This window comes from Ovis aries, chromosome 11, assembly GCF_016772045.2.
Source record: "Ovis aries strain OAR_USU_Benz2616 breed Rambouillet chromosome 11, ARS-UI_Ramb_v3.0, whole genome shotgun sequence".
In the NCBI taxonomy this organism is placed as follows: Eukaryota; Metazoa; Chordata; class Mammalia; order Artiodactyla; family Bovidae; genus Ovis; species Ovis aries.
The window spans coordinates 34,693,639-34,717,105 of record NC_056064.1 but is presented as its reverse complement, the minus strand read 5'-3'; the positions used below and the strand labels follow the sequence as shown (position 1 = coordinate 34,717,105).

The 23,467-nt window shown below is 56.6% G+C and overlaps 1 protein-coding gene across 13 annotated transcripts in view; it reads left to right on the top strand.

Annotated features, from left to right (window-relative positions):
* Nucleotides 1–19,924, top strand: part of MPRIP (myosin phosphatase Rho interacting protein) — a 94,619-nt gene extending 74,695 nt beyond the window's left edge. For 9 of the 13 annotated variants that reach the window (XM_060395500.1, XM_027974752.2, XM_027974756.2 and 6 more), the window contains 9 exons: nt 1,775–5,425; nt 8,002–8,149; nt 8,683–8,800; nt 9,722–9,881; nt 10,573–10,692; nt 10,975–11,061; nt 11,495–11,657; nt 12,548–12,633; nt 15,753–19,924. In XM_060395500.1, the coding sequence (XP_060251483.1) occupies nt 1,775–5,425; nt 8,002–8,149; nt 8,683–8,800; nt 9,722–9,881; nt 10,573–10,692; nt 10,975–11,061; nt 11,495–11,657; nt 12,548–12,633; nt 15,753–15,824 (4,605 nt within the window). In that variant the 3' untranslated portion in view covers nt 15,825–19,924. Of the gene's footprint in view, nt 1–1,774; nt 5,426–8,001; nt 8,150–8,682; nt 8,801–9,721; nt 9,882–10,572; nt 10,693–10,974; nt 11,062–11,494; nt 11,658–12,547; nt 12,634–12,995; nt 13,062–15,752 lie in introns of all 13 variants that reach the window. The other 4 variants (XM_042255761.2, XM_042255762.1, XM_027974759.3 and 1 more) reach the window with 4 other exon arrangements.
* Nucleotides 19,925–23,467: the final 3,543 nt, after the last annotated feature.

Below are 23,467 nucleotides of genomic sequence, written 5' to 3'. Positions count from 1 at the left end.
GGCCCTACACCAGTTCTGGGGTACAGCACTCCGCTGCCCCCTTAGCAAACGTGTGATGGGAAGAGGTGACAGACAGAGGAGCTCCAGGAAGAGCAAAGCAGGATGGTGGGACTGAGAACATGAGTCTTGTCATCAAAGGCTGAGGGCGCTACAGTCCAGTCAGGTCCTGCACCCTGTCCCCCAGCATCAGGTTCCTTGTCTGTGTAGACCAAGACACGGTCCCAGAGGGTCCCCCCCGCCCCGACTCTCCAGGCCCCTGAGTCGCTGTGATACGTCTCTGCATCTGCAGACCGCAGCACACTGGTTTCCTTGGTCCGGTGGACCTTCGGGGCAGTCTGTCCTCCTGCCCCCCACTCCAAAACACCCTCTGGTGGATGTTTTTTCTGCTTTCCTTTTCCCCAGCTTTGGCCTCAGTCCTAGGCACCCTATGTGCCCTAGACCCTCCTCCCAGCCCTTCAGCCATAGTTATTGCCATGCCCAGTTCAGACCCTGAGGCCCTGGGACCTGGTGTGGGGACACCCCTCTTTCCTGCACATGTCACTCTAGGACTTTCTAGGACATCTGTGCAGAGACCCCGCAGGTTTGGGGAGCACCTTTTTAAACCCTGGTTGGGCTGCCAGCTGACATCAGGCCGAGAAGATAACTGGTAGCAGATTTTGCACATTGCTAACCTCAGAACCCACCTGTGTCTGACCCAGATGGTTGCATGAGCCTGCCCCCAGGCCAGACATATTAATACTTCCCTGCCAGGTCAGAGGGCAGTTACTCTTAACCTCCCTCTGCTTTCACACTGCTTATGATCTCAAGTCTGGGTGAGCGAGGAGGGCCTCTGGGGTTAAGGGTGAGGAGGGTCATGGTGGCGGGTGGGCGCCGTGCTGCCAGCCGGGAGGAGGAGCTGGCATGTGTGGCCGTGGACTGTCTCTTAACTTGCGTAACTGAGTGTCACACCTGTGGCTTCCCCGCCAGCGTACCTCGAGGGAGCCATGGGCAGGCCAGTTCCCAGGCTGAGCTGTTCTCACTCCCTTCATGTTGTTTTCTCCTCCGTTAGTTAGTTCTGTGTATTTTGCATGCCTTGCAGTTTGAGGAGTTTTGTTTCAAGTGTTTCATTTTCTGCATGCTTCACTTTGTTATTTTGAACTCCACAAAGGTTTGTTTGTTTTGTTAACTCTCATGTTTTACTCCATGGTTTCCGTTCCCCCTCGTTTTGTCTTCTTGCAGGTAGAGGTTAGTTCTTCTTGTCACTGTGGAGGACGGGCGCCACCTCCCACAGGAGTGTCTCGGATGTCACCTCACTGACGTCCGCCAGCGGTGCCGCCCTTCCTTCTCCTGTGCCAGAAGGAAGGGGCAGCGTGTCGGGTGCTGCGCTCTTGTGGGGTTTGTGGTCTAGAGCCATGTGCCTTTTGTTTCGCAAAACAAATGATGCTCTGCTCTGCTCCTGCCCGCGCCTCCTGCCAGAGTCTCGTCCCGCAGTCTTCGTTTGCTTACCACTGTGCTCCATTATTCAGTTCTGTTTGGTTTATTTCTCCTAGAAGCTGTGCAGTTAGAGCTGTTTTGATGTTACTGTTCATGTTTTCTGTTTATCTGGAAACAGCTGCTTACCAAAAAAAATTGAGATGATTTGTTAGGTTTTTTTTAATGGGAAAAAAAAAATTGTGCAAAGGATAAAAGACAGACCCACAAAGGAGCCTTTCTGTGGTTGACCCTGGCCAGAGGTGTGACACTCAGAACTGGGAGGCCGAGTGTTACTAACCCATGTTTCATCGGTTTTTTTAAGACCGAAGTGGCCACCTCCCCGTCCGGCACCTGGCAGAGGCTCCACAGAGTCAACCAGGATCTGCACGGCGAGCTGGAGGCCCAGTGCCAGCGCCAGGAGCTCATCACACGGCAGATTCAGGCCCTGAAGCGCAGCTACGGGGAGGCCAAGGATGCGATCCGGCACCACGAGGCCGAGATCCGGAGCCTCCAGGCGCGGCTGGGCAACGCCGCCGCCGAGCTTGCCATCAAGGAGCAGGCGCTGGCCAAGCTCCAGGGCGAGCTGAAGCTGGAGAAGGACAAGGTGCGCGAGCAGCTGGAGGAGCGGCAGCAGAGCGAGGCCGCGCTCAGCGCCCAGCTGCGCACCAGCGAGCGAAAGCTCCAGAGCGCAGAGGCCCTGCTGCTGGGGAGGACGCAGGAGCTGCGGGACCTGGAGCGGCAGCAAGTGCTGCAGCGGGACCGGCACAAGGAGGTACAGCAGTTGCAGGAGCGCATCGCTGACCTCAGCCAGCAGCTGGGTGCCAGCGAGCGGGCCCAGAGGCTGATGGAGGAGAAACTGCAGAGGAACTATGAGCTGCTGCTGGGGAGCTGCGAGCGGGAGAAGCAGGAGTTACTGCGGAGCCTGGCGGAGGCAGAGGACAGGGCCCGCGCCTTCGAGGGGCGGCTGCAGGAGCATGAGCACCGGGTGGAGGCTCTGCAGGAGGAGAAGCTGAGCGCTGGGTCTGAGGGCAGCGAGGCAGTGCAGCGGCTGGAGGAGCAGCTGGAGATGAAGGAGGCCAGCATCCAGAAGCTGGCCGAGCATGTGCAGAGCCTGCGCGATGAGCGCGACCTGACACAGCAGCGCTTCCAAGAGCTGCTGGGCCGCGTCTCCCTGTCCGATGGGGATGTAGCTGCACTGCAGGAGAAGCTGAGGGGAAGGGAGGCCGACTACCAGAGCCTGGAGCACTCCTTCAGGAGGGTGGCCGGCCAGCTCCAGGGCGCGCGCACGCGGCTCCAAGAGAAGGAGGAGGAGCTGCGGCGCCTGCAGGATGCACACGAGAAGGCGCTGGAGAGGGAGGGGCGGGGCCTGCAGCAGGCTCTGCTGGGGCCGTCCACCCTGGGGAGCAGCCTAGATGAGGAAGACGAGAAGCTCCAGGCAGAGGGGGAGATCGAACGGCGACTGGCCACAGAGTCTCTGGAGGATGCCGAGGACAGCCTTGCTCGTGTGGGCCTGCAGTGCCAGACTGCCGACATGCCTCTGGGCCTGCCCTGCTTGGGGCTGGAGGACGTGGCCCCAGGGGAGGACCTGGGGGACAGCAGCCCCAGCAGAGAAGAGAGCACGGTGCCCCTGAGGTCGGAAGTGTCCTCAAAACCTGACCAGGGAGCACCTGGCATTAAGAGGCAAAGAATCCGATTCTCCACGATCCAGTGTCAGAAGTACACCCACCCTGACGGGTGTGAGAAGACCGGAGCCAGCAGCATGTCCTCGGATACCAGTCAGGAGCGCTCACCCTCGGAGGAAAGTATGTCATCAGAGGCTACCCCCAGCTCACTCCCCATGCCCAGTGACCCAGATGCTTACCTGTCCATTATCCACTCCCTGGAGACCAAGCTCTACGTCACGGAGGAGAAGCTCAAAGGCGTGACAGCGAGGCTGGAGAGCCAGCAGGGCCAGAGCCAGGAGGCCCTGTTTGCGCTGCACCAGCAGTGGGCCAACACCGAGGCGCGGCTCTGCGAGCAGCTCCGAGCCAGCCTGCTCCAGGTCACTGCGCTGGCCGCCCAGCTGGAGCAGGAGAGACAGGCCAGGGTGGAGGCGGTCGAGAGCCATGTCGGGGAGCTCAGCGACGTCCAGGTGAAAAACAGCCAGGCCCTGGCTTGCCTGGAGAGCTGTAGAGAACAGCTGCGGTCCCTACCAGGGGACGCAGGAGCGGGGCCCTTGGCTGGTCTTGAGAGCCTGCTCATGGGTGCTGTCCAGGCCCTGCATCCCCAGCCAGCTTCCACGGGGGAAACAGGCTTCTTTGAGGAGGAGAAGGCGCCATCCCAGCAGCTGCCACACATGCTTACACTGAGCGAGCAGGAGCAGCTGCAGCTCCTCTCTGAGCAGATCGCTCTGGAAGCCGCCCTCATAGACCAGATTGCAGACTCGCTACGGAACATGACATCAGACATGTCACAAGTCTTCCTGGAGATCGCTCAGTCAGGACGGTGGCCGCTGGAGTCTGAAAGTGCTGTGGTCTGTCCAGGGGCCCCAGCAGATGCCTGGGCCAAGAAGGTGCTGGTGGATGGAGAGTTCTGGAGCCAGGTCGAGTCCCTGAGCCGGCACCTGGAGACGCTGGGAGGAGAGGCAGCCAATGTCTCGGGAAGCAGGCAGCCATGTGCCCGGCCAGCCCCAGCCCCTGCCCTGGCGGATGCCACGTGGGTCAGGGCTGAGCTCAGTCTTGCCGCGTGCTCGATGAGGGAGTCCCTCCACCGCAGGCTCCGGAGCATCCAGGAGACCCTCCAGGGGACACAGGCAGCCCTGCAGCAGCACAGGTGCATGCTGCAGGAGGTCCTGGGGGCCTATCGGACCCCTGCCTTTGAGAGGGTGATGCAGCAGGTCTCGGAAGCCCTGCAGCTTCCACTGGGCACCAGAGACGGCGACCAGGTGTCCTGGGCCAGGCACCCACCGGTAGAAGCATCAAGTCATCAGGACCCAGCCGGCTCTCTGGCTTGTCCCTTGTCCAGCCAGAGTTCTGGAGTCTTAGCTGCTATTCAGGAGGAGCTTGCCCTGCAGCTTAAAGATAAGGCCAGTCTCCTGGGGGAAATTTCTGCCTCCCTAACCTCACTTCCCTCTGTGGAGGTACTCGGGGACTGTCGGAAGCTCCTGCAGGCATCCCAGCATCTCTTGCGCCGTGCTTGTCTGGGAGGCCTTGGCCAGTATTCTTTATTAGTTCAGGATGCGATTCTTCAGGCTCAGGTGTGTTATGCAGCCTGCAGGATCCGGCTTGAATATGAGAATGAGTTCCGGGGCTACAAAGAGTCCTGGCTGGGCCAGAGGGACCCCTACGAGGGGCATGAGCAGGCCTTGGGGGCCCTGCAGGGGGAGTCCGAGGAGCTTCTCTGTAAGCAGAAGGGCGAGTACTTGGACGTGATCGCCTTCACCCAAAGGGAGAACATGGAGCTCCAGACCAAGGTTGCCCAGCTGGACCAGCAGCAGAGGCGTCTGGAGTTGGCGCATGGCGAGCACGGCGAGAGCCTGGCTGCCCCACCAGAGCAGTTCAAGGAGGAGGTGGTCCAAGTGGAGGGCGTGCTGCAGGCCACATGTGGCAGGGTCCGGGGCCAGCCTGACACTGGGGCCAGGGCCGAGCAGGACCTGGGGGGGCGGCCTGTGGAGCAGGTGCAGGCCCTGGAGGCCAGGTTCCAGCTCAAGGTCAAGGAGCTCCAGACCATCCATGAGGAGGAGCTGCGGGCCCTGCAGGAGCACTACTCGCAGACCCTGCGGTGCCTGCAGGAGACTCTGTGCCACTACCAGGGCCAGCCCCCCTCTGGCTCACTGGCCAGTGGCGAGGCCGAGTCCTTGGCGGGGCTGAGGGAGCGTGTCCGGGAGCTGGAAGCGCAAGTGGACGTTCTGCGGGAGGAGCTGGAGCACCAGGACCCGGCGGGCGGCATGGCCTCCCTGCAGGAGGAGCGCCAGAGGGACTTGGAGAGCCTCAAGGTCTCAGCGCAGAGCGGTCGGGGTGCGGCTGGAACAGGGTTCTCAGCTCCAAAGGCGCTGTTCCCCCTCGACCGCCTGTGGGCACAGGGGGTCCCAGCAGAGCCCGGTGGGGACCCCCCACCTCACCTCCAGGCTGTGCAGACCTGGACTTGGCGAGGTTCCTCTCCTCCTAACTGTCCTGGGAGGGCAAAGTCAGGCTTCTCAAAGGACAGGGGTGTTTGCCACACAGTGTCAAGGGCCACTTCCCACCTCCCCTTCAGGGGCCGTGTCCAGTGGGGAGCCTTGTGCAGGAATGGTTGCTCTCTCAAGGAGATGCAGCCTTCCTTTCCCCACACGTTTGAAGAAGTGACTTTCCCCTAACACATCCATCCTGTTTCACACCCCTGTTGGTGAGCAGGACTCCATGGCCCTGGCCTGTCCAGGTGACGTTCCCGGCCCTGGAGCATTCAGCTGTGTGGAGCTGCCTGGGCTTTGGGCTGCCTGCTCTTGGGCTTCTTGCCACACGAATGCAGTAAATGCCAGGCTCCTCACATGTCCCCCTTCTAGCCAGCACCACGTCCAGTGCTGAGGTGGCTCTTTGCTGCTGTGATAAGCATTTGGGCATTGGCAGGCACTTTGGCACCTGCCAGGCTGTTTCCAGTGCCTTTTCCCAACTCAGTCCAAACCTTTTGAAAGCCATTCTGAATCTCAAGGAGGTTTCAAGGGCTGATGGAAAGTCCTGCACTGTCCCATGAGGTCAGGGCACAACAGCAAGGCGTTTGAAAGTAACATCCCAGCTACTTCCCCTGACACTCAGGGTCTGCACGGGAGGCAACTTAGACGAGGCCCGGACCGGCCTCTTGTGTAGTCAGCCTGAAGTCAGGAGAGAAGAAGCCCCTGTGCTGATGTGGGCGCATGCTGGGCCCCTGCAGGGATGTAGGCCAGGCTGAGGACTTGGGTAGCATTCTGTCCTGAGTCTGTTCTCATTGGGTCCTGTGAGACACACAAATTACAACCAAACTGCTCGCCTGGGTGCCGGGCTGACAGCAGTCACTTGAGGGAGACTGGGGTCTCAGTTCCTCTCCTGACAGCTGCAAGCTGGTGCCTTTTCTGACACCTCTGCACAGTAGTCACGGAGGAACCGACTGACCCCATGGTTTACTGTCTTAAAAGTTAGGAGAATTGTGTTTACAGATTAACATATGCTCTCCAAGGAAGAACCTGAGTGTTTCTGTAAGAAGAGTTCTGACCCTTATCTTGAAATACTCTTAAAACATTCTCATCAAACTATGACTTTGACCCTTCCCCTTGTGTTGACCAAGAAGCCATGCTGAACCAAAGCACGTGGGAGGGCAGCTCTGGGACTCTCCAGGTGTCCAGGGGTGTGAGAGCTGCAAAGAGGAGACAGGGGCTCCATCTGGAAGCCACTGTGAGGAAGAATGCCCCATGAGTGGTGGACAGCAGGTCTGTCCCAGGGAAGTGCAGACCCTGAGTGTGAAAATGCTGACTGGGGAGTCCAGAAAGTTCTGTCTGCTCCTGTGGGAGTCAGACAGAGGTGCCCAGACACAGACTGGGTTCCTGGTATCTTTCCTGGATCCGGACACAAGAAGATCCCCCAGACTTAGATCAGAGGTGACGTGGCTACATTCTCACAGCTCTGAAAGAGAACTGAGAAGCACGGTTCCTGCACCTTAATGAGCGAGGCCCTCTTTCTTAGAGAGGTCCCAATGTGCCTCCATCCAGAAAAGAGCTGCACAGACCAGCCCTGACGGCCACAGGCACACTCACCCACCCCGTGCAGAAGACTAACCTGATATGCCAGGCCTGGGGGATACAGGGTGGGTGTATGGGGTAGTTGGACCACTTCTTAGCTCCCCAAGCCCACATCCAGGTCATAAACCAAGCCAGGCTGGAGCAAGGCACAGACCAGGCCGGGGAGCAGTCCTGCCATGACCTCAATGTAATGAGCAGAGGCACCTGGTAATTAGCACCTCACTTTGTACTCCTTCACAAGGAAAAGGAAATGTCCCACACCCTAATCTAATTCTTCCAGCGCATGCCTGAGAAGTTCAGTGACCATCTCAGAGTGGCCAGCTGGGCAGTGGCAGGGCTGGGCCCCCGGCTCTATGTCCTGGGTCACTGTCATTCATAGGGTCTCTCAGCTCCTGGCAGCTGACCAAGACTCATCTCTGTTTGCAGCTGTGCCCGACGCCTGGGGTATGGCAGTTCTGAGCACATCAGTGGTTAGCTCAGACCAGACCTGCCAGCCTCTGCCCGTGCTCTGTGTCGTCCTGTCAGTCCTACCTGGCAGTCACTCCATAAAGGGCCAGGGTGGGCTGTTTTCAATTCCACGGCAGCCTCCTCCTACCCACAGTACCAGCTCTTTGCAGAGAAATGGAACTCAATCACAGGAATCAGGCAGCTCACTGGGTGAACACCCTTTTCTAACTGCTCTGGGAGTGAGTTGGTGCCAGGCTTAGCTCCAGAGAGCAGCTTCCCGCCCTGGGGGCCAGGCAGGGTGGGGCTGTGGTCTTCTCAGTCACAGTTTGCTCAGGGAGCCAAAGGGAAGTGGGTAAAGCCCCTTGTGCACCTTTCAGGCCACATGCGAGCGGGGGTTTGCAGCCATGGAAGAGACGCACCAGAAGAAGATCGAGGACCTGCAGAGGCAGCACCAGCGGGAGCTGGAGAAACTGCGGGAGGAGAAAGACCGCCTCCTGGCTGAGGAGACCGCAGCCACCATCTCAGGTGGGAGTCGCTCACCCCGGGATGGGTGATGGGCTCTCCCCGAGCTGGGCACAAGCTCTAACCCATCTCCAGGGGGACAGCAGGCTTAAGGAGCCCTTCGGGAGCTCATGAGCCCCGAGCCAGTCACATCTGTGCATCGGAGGACCTGTCCTCGTCCGTCTCTTTGCTGGTACTTCTCTGATAGCAGACACCTCTGCGGTGCCTTGGTCTGTCAGAGCCTGGAGTGTCAGCACCAAGCACTGGGCCTCGGCCAATGTTCCCTCCTTTGTGTTCCACAGCAGCTTTGGGTCTTAGCACCGAGAGAAGACAGGCCAACCTGAAAGCCTGCTTTTTCTATATTATATTGGACGTTTATGGAATCAGGTTTTTTTTAAAATATTAAAACCAAACCCCACCTGATCCCTTTTGTTTGGGAGTTCCTGGGGAATCCTGGCCCAGCTGCCAACAAGCCAAGCCTCAGCGGTGCGGGATGTCCCCTTCCTGTTGGGCTCGCCCCGAGCCTCTTGGTGCTGAGGGCCACATCCTGTCCGCAGCCATTGAAGCCATGAAGAATGCCCACCGCGAGGAGATGGAGCGGGAGCTGGAGAAGAGCCAGCGCTCCCAGATCAGCAGCGTCAATGCGGACGTCGAGGCCCTGCGGCGGCAGTACCTGTGAGTTGGGTTGGTTGGCTGGGAGGGCGGTGCCTTCTGCCTGTCTTTGTACAAGCCTCTGAGACGTGGGGTCCTGGCAGCGCGGGTGGAGGCCCAAGGCACTGAGCCCACTCAGAGCCTCCTGTTTAAGGCGCCCCACACCGCCCTGGCCCAGCACTGCTCTCACAGCCCAAGTGGTCCCATTACTGAGCTGAACAGAAGCCAGTCAGTAAAACAGAGAGTAAGATGCAGCAGAAGAGGTCTCAGTCAGATCTTAAGGACCCACCTGGGAGACCGCCGGATCCCTTCTCTCCATCAGCTGCCGCTGCTTCAGAAGCTGGGGGGTGGAGGCGCAGTGTGGACACCCTAATTGTGTGTGCAGATGCGGCCACAACCCCCACGTCTTCAAACAGCACTCACTGCCGTGCTGTCTGCTGAGGTGGCAGGGGGAGGCGCGTCCACCCCACAGCTGCTCTTGAGCTTTGCCCTCAGGAGAACCAGCACCCCTGGGAGCTTTCCCCTTGGCCACCGCAGGCCATGCAGAGCCACCTTCACGGGGCCGCATTGACGGCAGAGGCGGGCAGCAGCAGCAGCTGGAGGGGGTCTGTAGCCCTTTGGCCTTGTTTTCCAAGTTTTCCAAATCCGGGTAGAGCTGGTGTAGGCTGTCAGCCAGCTCCAGAAATGGCCCAGTTCTGATCTCCATCAGAAACAGCACGTTTTGGGTGTGAGGGTGAGGCTCTCCCAACCCCAAGCCCCAGGAGAGGAGTTCAGGCTGCCGGGGGATGGACGGAGCCCCCAGGCTGGGCTGCACACCTGCGCTGTGACGGGGCATGGGGCTCTCATGGCTGCCCTGCCTGGTGCTGTCCCGCTGTCCCTTGAGTTTGTGAAGGGGACGCTGGGCCCAGGGCGTGGCCCGAGGAGTGAGTGGCGCCCTCCCCCCAGGGAGGAGCTGCAGTCCGTGCAGCGTGAGCTGGAGGTCCTCTCGGAGCAGTACTCGCAGAAGTGCCTGGAGAACGCCCACCTGGCCCAGGCCCTGGAAGCCGAGCGGCAGGCCCTACGGCAGTGCCAGCGCGAGAACCAGGAGCTCAATGCCCACAACCAGGTGAGCCTCACGGGGGCCCTGCTCCGCAGGCTCCCCCCAATGTCCAGCTTCACCAGGGTGTGGGCAGACGTCACTGCTGCCGCTAGCTGCTAGCCTCGGGCTCTCTTTCTCGTCACTGTGTGGTTGGGGCCCAGGGCTCCACCCCCAAGGCTGGGACTGTGTTTAAACATCTCCCAGTCAAGACCATACAGTGCTCACATAGGATTTTGTCAGATTATTCCCTTAAAACATGCCTGCTGCTTAGAAAATTGGGGCATACTTAAAATATTTACTGGTGGAACAGCTCAAGGTAGGTCTAGTCTGAAAAGAACTGCTCTGTGTGCACTGGACCGCTCATCCTCCCAAGGCACCGAGCAGACAGGCCTGTCGGCCTGGCCCCGGCTCGAGACCCTGGGGGGCCCGCAGCTGTGTGCCTGGTCACTGCAGTGGCCCAAGTGACCGCCTGTCAGCTGGAGAGAAGGGACACGAAGCGAGGGCTGAGGGCAGCAGAAGGCTCCAGCCTGCAGAGATGGGGACACACGGAGCTGCGCAGCACCGGCTGTGGTGACAAGAGGGGCTGGGAGCACAGCTCCATGGAAATGGCTTCTGCACAGGTGTCACAGCTCACATGCTAACTCAGACCCCCGGCTGCACTATGATCACAGCCCTAGGCAGCTCTGAGAGCGCCTTGTGGTTGTGTCGCTGTCTCCAGGAGCTGAACAACCGCCTGGCTGCAGAAATCTCACGGCTACGGACACTGCTGACTGGGGACGCCGGTGGCGAGGCCGCTGGTTCGCCCCTCACACAGGGCAAGGACGCCTACGAGTTAGAGGTATGGCTCAGAGCCAGGTCCCTTCAGCTTGCAGCGCACAAGTTGCACGTGGAACCAGGGGTGGCCCCAGCTTACGGGAAAACCCAAGTCATGCCAGGACACAAAGAGAACAGTTAGCCGCCAGGCAGCATGGGACCTCTCGAGGCCCCGGGACCTTTACATTTAACCCGTCCTCACTCCCTTGCCCCTGTCCCTGGTTTCCACCACATCACAAGTGCTGACCTCCAAAACCAAACACTGAACAGCTGTGTGACCCTGCAGCTCCCTCATTTCTCTCTCTAGGTCTTGTTGAGGGTCAAGGAATCAGAAATTCAGTACCTGAAACAGGAGATCAGCTCCCTCAAGGACGAGTTACAGACGGCACTGCGGGTAATGCACGTCCCATGAGGGCCTGGAGGGTGGGGCCACGCGGGTCCAGACCACACGCAGAGGCCCGAGTGCATTCACCGTCACGAGTGTTCTGGACGGTGGCCCTCGGGCGGGGCAGCGGACATGAGGGCGGGCAGTCCTGCCCCCGCCTGGCAGGGCCCAGGGCTCCAGCACACGGCTGTTTCCTGCGGGTGCTCCTGGAGGCGGACTCACTTGGGGTGGCCAAGACCGGGGCTTCCAGCCTGAAGCACAGAGCTGCCCTCAGGGTCAAGGCAGCGCCAGCCTGCTCAGAGCCGGGGCCCTGCCATGCCTGTTGCACTTTGTGTCTGGTTTCTGCCTCCACAAGGTGGGGTCAGCCTGCTTCCTCTGCTTCTGGAGGCATCCCTAGTCCAGTATGTCTGTAACCACGCTCTGCTGTCCTTTTGTCCCCAAGGACAAGAAATACGCCAGTGACAAGTACAAAGATATCTACACAGAACTCAGCATTGTGAGAGCAAAGGCCGACTGTGACGTCAGCAGGTTGAAGGAGCAGCTGAAAGCCGCCACAGAAGCACTGGGTGAGAAGTCCCCGGAGAACCCGCCTGTGTCCGGATATGGTGAGTCCTGCGGCTCTGGATTCTCTCTCTGGAAACTGGGTGGTGGGGCTGCTGGCCCTTGTTCCAGCAGAGGAGCCCCTTCTGGGTCAGACTCTCTCCCTGGCTGCATGGGCAGGACGTGGTGGGTGCCAGCTCACACAGGGCAATCACTCTTTGGTACACATGTTCACGACTGCAGGCCATGTTTCTCGTTTTCCTGACGGACTCCCTTATTCTGGAAGTGGCTCTCGCTGGTTTGTGATCCTGGGGTTTCACCATAAAACCTATAAAAGGCCGCAGGGCAAGGACTGAGGCCATGTCCAACCTCACTGATCCTGGAGCCTCCCCCTCAGCCAGTGAGGACCCTTGCTTGGTGGCCTGCATCACTGCTGGGCAGGCATTAGGAGTTCTCCCAAAGGCAGGCAGGCCACAGGCAGCAAAGTTCAGCTCAGATGTAACACCGGCTGCTTCAGAAGAGTCTGGGGGCCAGAGGACTTTGGGTTAGCCAGAAGCGCACGTATCCTGTGACCTGGCACTTCACACAGGAGCACAAAGCTGGCTCAGCTTCCACAGTCAGGGGGCTGGCCCGCTAGTCACCCACCACGCAGCTCTTCACAAGAGACGGGGAGCGAGCCTTCAGTACAGGAAGCTAGAGCCCGGGGTCTCGGGAGGGCAGGCAGCAGGGGCCCAGCAGCAGCAGGGCCGTGGCCAGCCTGGGGCCGCAATCATCCTCCACGCCTCCTTGTGCCTTGTCCTGAGGATCTTATGACTTACGGTTATGGGCTTGGCGTTCTGCTGGTTTGTTGATGAAGATGTCACGTGGGTGATGATGCTAAAAGCTGGGAAGCCCTCAGACTTGTGTGTTTTGGGGGGTTTACAAAACTAGCACCATGCCCTCTTCATCTTCTCAGACATCATGAAGTCCAAGAGCAACCCTGATTTCCTGAAGACAGACAGGTCCTGTGTTGGCCGGCAGCTCAGAGGCCTCAGGTCCAAGGTGAGTCTGGGGGCCTGCACTGGGTGTGCAGAGCCCACCAGGGGTTGCATGGAGGGTCCCCAGGGTGCCTCAAGTCATGCACATCCCACTGGGTCAGTGCCGGGGCTTCAGGCCGAGCGCCCCTTGCACAGCAGCAGGACTGTTTCCTCGGTGACGGCGGGCCTCCCAGGGGCCGTCCTGTCGTCTGGACCGCTCCTCGCACATCTGTAGTTCACACTGACGCCGTCCGCACACTTTCCTCCACATGGGCCCCTGCCCCCTGCGCACCCCTCCACGGGAAGGTGGGCGGAGGGTGGGGTGCCCAGCTTGTTGCACTTAGGATTTACTGTGTGTGTGTCTTGTTTTTGCTCTTCCCCTGACAGTCCGTAATTGAGCAGGTCTCATGGGATAACTGAAACGACCCGCTTCCCGGCCCCCCTGTCGTGTAGGTAAACCTCCTCTCACACCACTCGCCTGCTGCCCGCGAGGAGCGCTGCCTGCATGCACTTCTCGCTCCTCCACGGGAGCTCGTTTTCCCATCACTCTTGTTCTTCCTGCTCAGCAGCACACACAGGATCCATGTGAAGTTTCTTACCTCTTCCGGGGAGTTAACTGTAACCTCTTAACAAGAGGGGCGGCTCCCCCCGCCTGGCCGGCTGCCCAGAGCCACATGCTGGGGGGCGCAGGCGTTGTCAGCCCTTCACCCCGCGTGTAGAATGGTGTGTGCTCACGTTCTCTTGGGACACCGCTTCCTCTGTCAGGAGGCAAGCTTGACAAGACTCTCCCATCGCTGAAGTAGTTCCCACTCCCAACCCCCAGGATTAACAGGCCAAGGGGGCTGACGCCTCATGCCTCTAGCTTGACAGATACTCAGCAGAGCAAGGGGACCACAGGCGCTAGGGGCTGAGTGTTTTCCAGCCCCAAGGACCCAGGCATCTCAGAGACGGGAGGCACGGGCTGAGCACTGGCTGCCTGACTCTGACACTTGGCCTGGACACTTCTGGCTCCCACAGGGCCGGGTGTCCAGGGCCCGGGTCACTCTCTCCTGAGCGGGTTCACCAGCTTGGCTGACCTGAGCTTGTTGACGCCCTAGTGAGGAAGCTGAGGGCAGCAGGAAGGGGTGGGCAGCGAGGATGTTGACGGGGCCTCGGGGCCGGACAGCAGGCGCCCGGCTTGCCGGGCTACAGGGTCCGCCTCGGGAGGAGCTGAGCCCAGCAGCCTGCCCTCAGTCCATTCAGTTCCCTACAGTTCTGAGTTGCTTCCCACCGGATGGTTCAGCTGGTCAGAAACTTAGTTGGGGCTTTTTTCTTTAATGTGGAAGCAATTCTATTTAGCAAACCCAGACTTGTCCTTTGGTTTCTGGTTTTCTTCTTATTGACGAGTCTTACTTCCTTGCCTGAGGCTGGCCTGTCTTTGCTACAGGTTCACTGTGGGTGCTGTGAGCCTTCTGCCTGTGCCTGTGCACAACAGGCCCCACAGGGAAGCCTTGCTCCAACGAGCCCACTGCCTCAGGCGGACCATGAGTCCGGGGAAATAAAGTACTTTGCAGGACTTGCCTGCAATCCAGTGGTTAGGACTCGGCACTCTCAGCACCAGGACTCCGGTTCAGTCCCTGGTCGGGAACGAAGATCCTAAAGTAGTACAGCAAGGAGTTTGGGCTCTGGATAAAGGGCCAGATCTTTGTTCACAAGGCCTCTGCAGAGGTGTGCTGGGAAGGCCTTGCACGCTGGTGAAGGCGGGGGCAGGAAGCGAGGGTCGGTCTGTCTGGGGCTCTCAGCGAGGCTGGACCAAATGAGTTGGGGGAAGCTCAGGGACAGGGTTCCCTAGAGTCACGTTTGAGTCAGTTTGGCTTGGCAAGTTTTCGATATAAGAACAGCGTTCTTGCTGGCCCAGGGAGAAGCTGGGCCCTTGCTGTCTTCCTCAGGGACACCACTGGCCACAGCACTGGGCCTATGACGTGCTGTCAACAGCCAGCCGCACGGCTCCCGTGTGGCCCTCTGTCCTGATGTGTCTGTAACACCCCCACCCTCAGTGGGGAGACAGGAATTAAATCACCCAGAAACTAACCGTGTCCCCAGGGCTTTCTGAACCAGGGTCTGCTCTGTGGATGTCTGCCTTTCCTGTGGGTGCTCTCTGTACCTGCCTCCCTCAGGAACAGGAGGGCTTGGCCCCACCGGGTCAGCAGCTCCTCGTCTCAGGAGCAGCCGGGCTTCTCTGGGATTGAAAGCAGATGGGGTGTGTGCAGGCTCCTCGGGGGGAGCCCTGTCTGGGCAGCTGCGCATAGAGTCACAGAGGTGCTGGGTGGGCAGCCACTGACCCCTCCCGGCCTGTGACAGGGCTCGGAGGCCTCTGTCCTCGGGAGTTGGTGGTCTGCTGCCACTTAGGGAAGGAAGGTCCCAGCTAAAACAGAGTGGGTGGCAGGTTCCAGGGCCAGCCCCTGGGTGAGACTGGCTGCTGTGTAGACGGAGGCACTGCCTGAAGCAGGCGTGCTTGGGAGCAGAGTCCCGAGAGCACATGAGGCCCTCGTGCACATTAAAGCTCGTCACAGTGGGACGTGGGCTTATCCCCTTCCTCTGACTCGGTGGCGTCAGAATTAAAAAACAGGCGAGCAGCACTGTCCTGGGTGAAGCTGGGGCCCCAGGGAAAGCAGGACCCAGACCTGCCCTCATGCTCAGGGAAGCCTGCACGTGCCACGAGGGTCTGGATGTCCTTCACCTTTACCGAGGTCCACACAAACACGGGCAGGCTTCCATCCTGAAAGGCTCAGGAACGGCCTCCGTGTCCCCAAGCCCCAGGAGAGACCAGCAGGGCCTATGAGGCCTAGGAGCAGGGAGGCTATCCACCCTGGAGTGTGCTCGGGGCCTCCCAGGGCCAAACATGGGCACAGAAGGTGCCTCCTTGTTCTCTGCAGGGTCTTCTCTCCAGCGCCATTGGTCTCATCCTTGCTTGTTGACAGAGCCCTAAGCTCAGCATCGGTCTTGTTTCTGACTTTTTATTTCTCGTCCAGTAACACCACTTCCTCCGGGGCCGTGGCCCTCCTCGCACACCCACTAACCCTCCGGGACCCCGCGCCGTGCCTCACCACCGGCCGCCTGTGCCATGCAGGGCTGAGGCCAACAGCCTGTCTGTTTCTCCACCAGAGTCTGAAGGAAGGCCTGACGGTGCAAGATCGCCTGAAGCTCTTTGAGTCCCGGGACCTGGAGCGCGACTAGTTGCTCCTGTGCAGCTTGGACACACCTCCCGGCCACAGCCCCCGTGCCACTCCTGTCCATCCCTTCATTTTTTATTGTCGTCTTTGTTCTTGGTGTTGTCGTCTGCATTGACTGTGGTTGGATGCATGAGAGACTGGCCTGTGGATGGCTCGCTCCACTCCCTGTGGTCTTCATTCAAGCTTTCCCTGGTTTCTGCAACCTGCCCTGCCTTGCCCCGGCTCTCTGTCAGTATTACGGCCCAGCAGCCTGGGATAAGCTAGCTCTGTCTCACCCTGTGTGCAGGCGGGGCAGGAGGGGCCACGAGGCTGTGCTGTGGGTCCCGTGCTGACAGCTCACAGCCCAGGGAGGACCTGGAAGCCCAGGGTAGGGCTGAGCCTGCACCTGCCCCGTGGGCTTGGGGCCAGGGGAGCAGCTCTTACACATCCGCTGACACCGCTTAGAGCCGCACCCCAGACCGTTGTGGTGAACCCTTCACAGCCTGGGAAGTGCTGCAAGCAGCCACTCCTATTTTTGTCTGTTTTTTATTAAATCTTGCACAAAACCCGGCCCCTCTCATTCCTTCCTATGGTCATTCTTTCTTGGTCACCAGGAACCCTACTCTTCTCACATGAGGTGGATGCTGCCCTGCAGCCTGCGTTCCAGGCTGGAATCACAGTGACAGCATGTTTCCTCGGTCACTGGAGGAGGAAGCTTGCTCACCCCTCCATCTTTTGGAAAGAAGCCCCCTCTTGCTTTGGGAAAGGTTGACCAGAGACCCTGTTATGTCAAGAAGGCAGAGAGGATGTTGGAGCTAGATGGAAACCGGCCACTGTGACGTGTGCTCACTCGAGCTGAGGCCCAGGGCACCGGGGCGCCCACGCAGGGCTGCACTCGTGCTTCTGTGTTCTTGGTGGCCTGAGTGACACGCTTCTAACCACCACCAGGCATCCTCAGCACTAATCCTGTGAGGACGGGAGCAGGGACACAGCCCCAGGGGAGCCCGCATGGCATCTGGCCAGCACTTGGGCGAGAGCCACAGGCTTGGGGTATGCAGGTACTTTGGGGGTGAAAACGTACACGTCGTCGTGCAGTTTCTAGATGAACACAAGAGGCCGCGTAGGGTGTCCCTGGAGGCAGGGCAGAGCGCGGGTGTAGAGCGTGCGGCCCCGCCCACTTCGCTGGGACAGCTCAGAGCACCTGGCTGCAGGGCCTTCCCTATTCCTGACTCTGCTGGCCACTGCATTGCTGCTGTTGGTCCATGTTTGCAAAAGCTCCTTCACCCTGCTCATCAGACACCCCTACACCAGCACATCTCAGAGCCGCCTACGTGGGTGATGGCTCTGAGGGTCTGACGATGGCGGGGGCGGGGCTCTCTGGGCACTGAGACTGCCACCGCTGCCTCCTTCCAGGGTGCAGGGTCCACACGGAGCTGCTCCGTCTGCTGGTGGGCCGCACGCTGCCGCTCATCAGAGCAAAGGAGCTTCTACCTCTGTCTCCATCAGTGAACCTGGGGTCTGACCTAGCACTCCACAGCGGCCCCTGTACCCACAGGTGGCAGGACTCGCCTCTCTGGAGGCGGCCAGGAGCCACACTGCAGAAGCTCAGGCCACAGGGGCTCCCCAAACCCCCACCCTCTGCCCCGGGCAGTGCTGGCCATCGACTTGAGGTGAGGGCTGTGCATGGCTGGAGGGAACAGGCTGGACACACGGGGGTCCCTGCTCTGCGGTGTCCTTGGCACACCCCCTACAGGCACCCCAGCTCCTCGACGGGGGCCTGCCACGACTGCAGAGGAGGAAAGAGCACAAGTGGGGGCAGCCTTGGAGGGGGTTTCTGTGCTGGCAGGGAAAGGGTGCCCGGGGGGCTGTGGACAGGGAGGCCCGGCCCCCACCCCACAGGGAGCGTACCTCCATGTCCCCAAGGATGGGAGGGGACCACTGCGTCTACTCTTCCTGTAAACGTTCACTCCTTCCCTGGGGACCTGCAGGCACCTGCCTAGGGGACAGCTGGACAGAGTGGCGTCACCTGACCGCTCTGCCTGCGCACCTTCAGCACAAGTGCCAGGCTCGGTCCGCCTCTGGTCATGCATTCCGCCAGCCGCGGGCAGGGCTGAAAGCCAGCGTTCCGGTGGCCATGCTGGCTGCAGTGCGACACTCAGGCTTGTGCCACTGGGCGTCAGAACCAGTGTGGCCTTGTGGGGGGAGGTGGTGGCTATGCTGGGGAGACCGGCGGAGGCCGAGCTGAAGCTCAGCAGGTGGGAGGAAGAGAACGCGGGAAGGGCCAGCCCCCGGCCAGAGACGTGGAGCCTGTCACTCGCAGCATCCAGACCCACGCAGAGCGGGAGCGGCAGTTTGTACAAATGCGCGCTTGTGACCCTCAGGGTCTGCCTGAGCAAGCCGAGGACGACATCCACAGGGCCCTGTCCTGCGAAGGGCCCGCCGCCACCTCACTGCGCCTGCCTAGCGGCCCTGCGTGCAGGGCGCCTGGGACACTCCCGCAGCGGGGCTGCCATCCTCTCACGGCACGGGGCTGCCCTCCTGCCTTCACACGTCCACACTCGCCAGGCGCTACTCTCCACAGCCCGAGGGCAGGCCTTGAAACCATGCGTTTCAGTACCCTGATAGAAGATGGGACAGAAACCCAGGAGGGATGCGAACGCTCAGTCTCGAGAACAGCAAGTTCCTCTGTAAAGGGAAGGCCTCCCCTTCCCTGAGCACGCGGCAGCCCGGACGCACAGGTGCCGCCCCTCCAGGCCCCTCAGGTGGCTCCCTGCTCCTCTGCACAGAACTGGGACGTCATGCAGAGCAAGCGGAGTCCACAGGGCTCAGGGTCACTGCCATGGATTTCTGTGACACAGTCTGTGTGGGTGGGTTTCTCTTTCTCCTTATACAAGCACCGCTGTTTAAGACGAGAAGAAACAGCTTGGGTACAACACAGTGCCAACCAAGGTGACAAGGCAACGTTTTTAATGACTGACCTACCTTTTATAAAGCCTGAGTCATTTAACAGGTGGTTCTGTTTCCTCCTGAAAGATCTCAGTAATACCTGTTCCTCATTCTTGGCAAAGTCACTCAAAGTCTTGAGGGAAAACCAAGAGGGCGCAGGAGCGCCTGTCTGCCCAGGCCATGAGCAGGGTGGGCCGCGCCAGCAGCCGCCGCATCGGTCTGCCAGCACCGCGGCCACGTGGGGGCCACGCACTCTGGGCCTGGTGTGGCGGCTTCACGCTGCCGCTGCTCCACCACACAGACCCGCAGGCCCGGGGCTGGGCCTCCTGCAATGCTGCGTGTCCGCCAGACGTCCCTGCCACCCACCCTCGCCTCCACAGCTAGCCGGGACACACGTCTGCGTTTATTTCATAGGAAGCTGGTAATAGAACACAAAGAACACAAAACTCATTCTTGTTTATGTTTGTATCACAGCCAATTGATTTTAGGATTTAACCTTAGTAATAACAACGTATCTACTGACTCTTAGGATTCAAAACCAGTTAAGTGATAAGAGTTTTCCTAAGTAGTATTTATAAAATGTAAGGTTCTAAGTGTCTCCTTAACAATTACAATCCTCAGATTTTCATCACAGACACACTTCTATCAAGGTGACTGTCTCAACCCAGACTCAAGACAACACATGCTGTGCCTGACTGCTGGGCCCGGACAGAAAGGGGATATGGAGACAGCGGCTGCCTCTGCGACAAGTCTGTGGGTGGTCCCTGGCGGCAACCATGCCTACCCCCACCGGCTGCTCATTCAGGGGGCAAGTGTTCAGAGAACAAGCCTGCATCGCTCTGTGCTGATGCTAAAAGAGAATGTTCATCAGACAGGGCTGCACTCAGCCTTTGGGAGGCCCAACCCTCGTGGAGGCAGAAGGGGCCCCAAGAAGGGAAGAGTCTGGTCAGCTTGCTGCTCTCTGACAATTCAAAACTTTTACCATTTAGTTTAAAGCTCTTTTTTAAAAACAAAATTTCTGATCAAGTGTTCGCTAAAACTGAAGTGTTACTTTGTCAAAATATTTATTCCTTTGTGTGACATGCTAGATTCCCATGGATGTAGCGGATCATTTCTACTGTAAATATTACCTAACTTTACATAAACAATGTCATAATAAACTATTTTTGCATCACCCTTCGTATGCTGTGAAGAAAGGCTTTGTTTAACAGAAGGACATGAGGAAAAACAAGCATTTAGGTCAAAAGTCAGAATCTGGGTCAGGAACCTAGAGGTTTATAATGGAGTTTTGGTTTAACTTTTACAAAACCCATTTTTTAAGTTTTGGACGCGCTGTCAACATTTTAAGATCAGATTTCAGATGTTCACACACAGTGAATAGTTAAAAATATTTTACACCCATAATCTAATTAAGACACGCTGGTTCAGTTATAGGAACTTTCAAGGGGCCAAAAGGATGGAAAGAAATACCAACCAGAAGAAGGAACTAACTGCCCCATACCTGCCCTTTTACTAGCGGATCTGCAACAGCTTTCCTTTCTGTTTAAAAAAACACACATCCTACATTATGACCTAGTAGGCGCGCACACCCAGCCACAACCATGAGTTCACAAAAGAATGTGCCCTTCCTGGGACATACTCTGAAGTCTCTATCCTACTGCATTTTTAAAGTTCTGACTGTGACCTGCTATATAAATTTAAAATAAGAAACTGACTCCCAGCAATACTATGGCTGTTGGAATAAAATGTGTGAAAATGTGGGGATCCAAACTTTCACTCAGCTAAACACAAACTAAAGTTTGACTATTAGAAATCAACTATGGTATCTGTAAAAGGTAACGAAAGTAAACTTAAGATGCAAACATTTCCAGTACTGGTCCAACTGTTGACAAGATGTTTCAATGGTCTTTTTACCCATTTAAAAAATTATTCTGGTCAAACAAATGTACACATGGCTTTGGGACACTGATCTAATCCAGTGATGTTCAGCTTTACCACACACTGTATTTTAAAGCAATGTAAGTACAATTTTAAAAATCAGCCGGCAGCTGGGAAAGCGATAAAGACACAGCAAACAAGGCACAGAAGAGCACACCCTCCACATTTCAGGACAGCTATGAAACACCCAGCTGCCATCGCACTCGACGCTAAGACTGAAAGCTCCCCTGTGCCCAGAAGCAAGACAAGGATGTGTATTCTCATCACCTCTGCCCACTGTGCTGGAGACCAGCCAGAGCTCAGGAGGAGGAGAGGTGACCGTCCACCTGTAGATGGCAGGACCCATGTACAGGAAATCGAAGGAATCCACCAAAAAATCATTAAACTAAAAATGAGCTCAGCAAGCATGCAAGATCCAAGGCTCAAATACAAAAACCGACTGACTGCTCTACACTACTAACAATCTGAATGGATACATTTTTTAAAGTGTAAGACTTGTATACTGAAAACTATGAAACATTACTGAAAGAAATTTTAAAAGACTTAAATAAATGGAAAGGTGTCCCTTGTTCATGAGTTGGAAGATGCAATATTGTTAGAAGAGCAGTACTCTCCAGTTTCACTTACAATTCAAGGCAACCCCTACAAATCGCAGCTGCCTTCATCAAGTTGATCAGCTGGCCCAAGGTTCCTGTGGAAACGCACAATGGCCCAGAGCGATGCTGGGGAAGACGAATGAAGCGAGGACTCCTTCTACTGGGTCCCAGGACAACTGCAAGGCTTCCGGGATCAAGACAGTGTGGTACCAGCATGAGGACTGACATACAGATAATGGGACAGAACCAAGGGTCCAGAAATAAGCCCCTACATTTACAGTCAATGGACTTCAACAAAGACGTCAAGACCATTCAGTTGGGGGGAAATAGCCTCTTCAGCAAACAGTGCTGGGACATGCAGCTACCCACAGGCAAGAGAATGAAGTCAAACCCCCTAATTCAGGGTTCCCCAGTCCCTGGCTGCAAAGCAGGAGGTAAGCGGCAGGAGAGCAAGTGAAGCTCCACCTACTGCACCCCAAGGCTCGAACCACAGCCTGGACCACACCTCACCCCGTCACAGAGAAATCGTCCCACGAAACCAGTCCCAGGTTCCAAAATGGTCGGAGACCACTGCCCTACATCCCAGCACATGCAAAAATTAACCCCAATGCTTCACAGACCTGAATATGAGGCTTTCAGAGAAAAGAGCAAACATTTGTGATTCCTGGCTGTGCAGTGATTTTTAGTCAAGACACCAAAGCAGAAACAGGAAGAGTAAAAACAGATAAACTGAACCATACCAAAATAAATTACACACACTGCAACAATACCACCAAGAATGCGAACAGATTGCCCACAGGTGGGAGGGGGCGCCTGCAAATCACACTTCTGATAAGGGACCAACATACAGAGTATACAAAGACTCCCACAATGCCAGCAATAAACAGGCAATGCGACTTTTTTTAATGGGCAAAGGATATGAATAGACATTTCTCCAAAGACTATATAAAAGGTGAAAAAATAACACAACTCAACGTTACCAGTCCTTCAGGAAACACAAGGTAAAACCACAGGAAGGCAGCACCTCACACCCAACAGGCTGGTGATGTAAAGTCAGACAGTTGCTGGAAAAATGGCAGCCTCACGCAAAAGAAAGAAACCAGGACATTTCCTCACACCATACATAACAATCAACTCAAAATGGAATAAGGGCCGATTGGAGACCGTGTGGAAAAGAAGAGAACCTTCCTACATTGTCAGCGGGAACGTGAACTGGTGCAGCCGCTACTGAGGACAGTATGACAGGTGTCACAGAATCCTGCAGGCACACTCCTGGGCATGCGTCTGGAAAGGCAAAAACGCTAATGCAGAAAGATAACACACCCCAGTGCGCACAGCAGCACTATTTAAACCGCCAAGATATGGAAGCAAGCTAAATGCCCATCAACAAATGAATGGATACAGAGGTGGCAATACATACAAACAATTAGAATATTATTCAGCCATAAAAAACAATGAAATAATGCCATTTGCAGCAACATGGATGGACCCAGAGTTTATCATGCTGAGTGAAATAAGTCAGAGAAAGACAAATGTATTACTTCTATGTAGACTCTCAAAAAAAAAAAAAATACAAATGAACTCATTTCCAAAACAAAAACAGACTTAGAGACATAGAAAACAAACTTGGTTACCAAAGGGGGTATCAATTAGGAATTTGGGATTAACAAACACTACTGTATGTAAAACAGATTTTTAAAAAATGACTTATAGTACGGGTAACTACATTCAGTATCTTTTAATAATCTCTTACGGAAAAGAATCTGAAAAAGGTTAGCAACATGTATGTATGGATGTACACATATATACACACACACTGAATCACTGTGATGTACCCTTGAAACTAACACAACACTGTCAATCAGCTCTGCTTCCATTTTAAAACAATGGATTAAAGACCTACATGTAAGACCAGAAACCATTAAACTAAAAGAAGATATGGATGGAATCTTCTTAACCTAAATTGTAGCAATATTTTTTTAATGTCTCTAAAGCAAAGGAAATAAAAGCAAATACAAACAAATAAGACCTAATTAAATTTAGAAATTGCAAAGCAAAGGATATCATCAACAAAAAGACAAGCTACTGAATAGGAGAAAATATCTGCAAACAATATGACTGATAAGGGGTTAATATGCAAAATATATAAACAGTTTATACAACTTGACATCAAAAAAAAACAAACCAC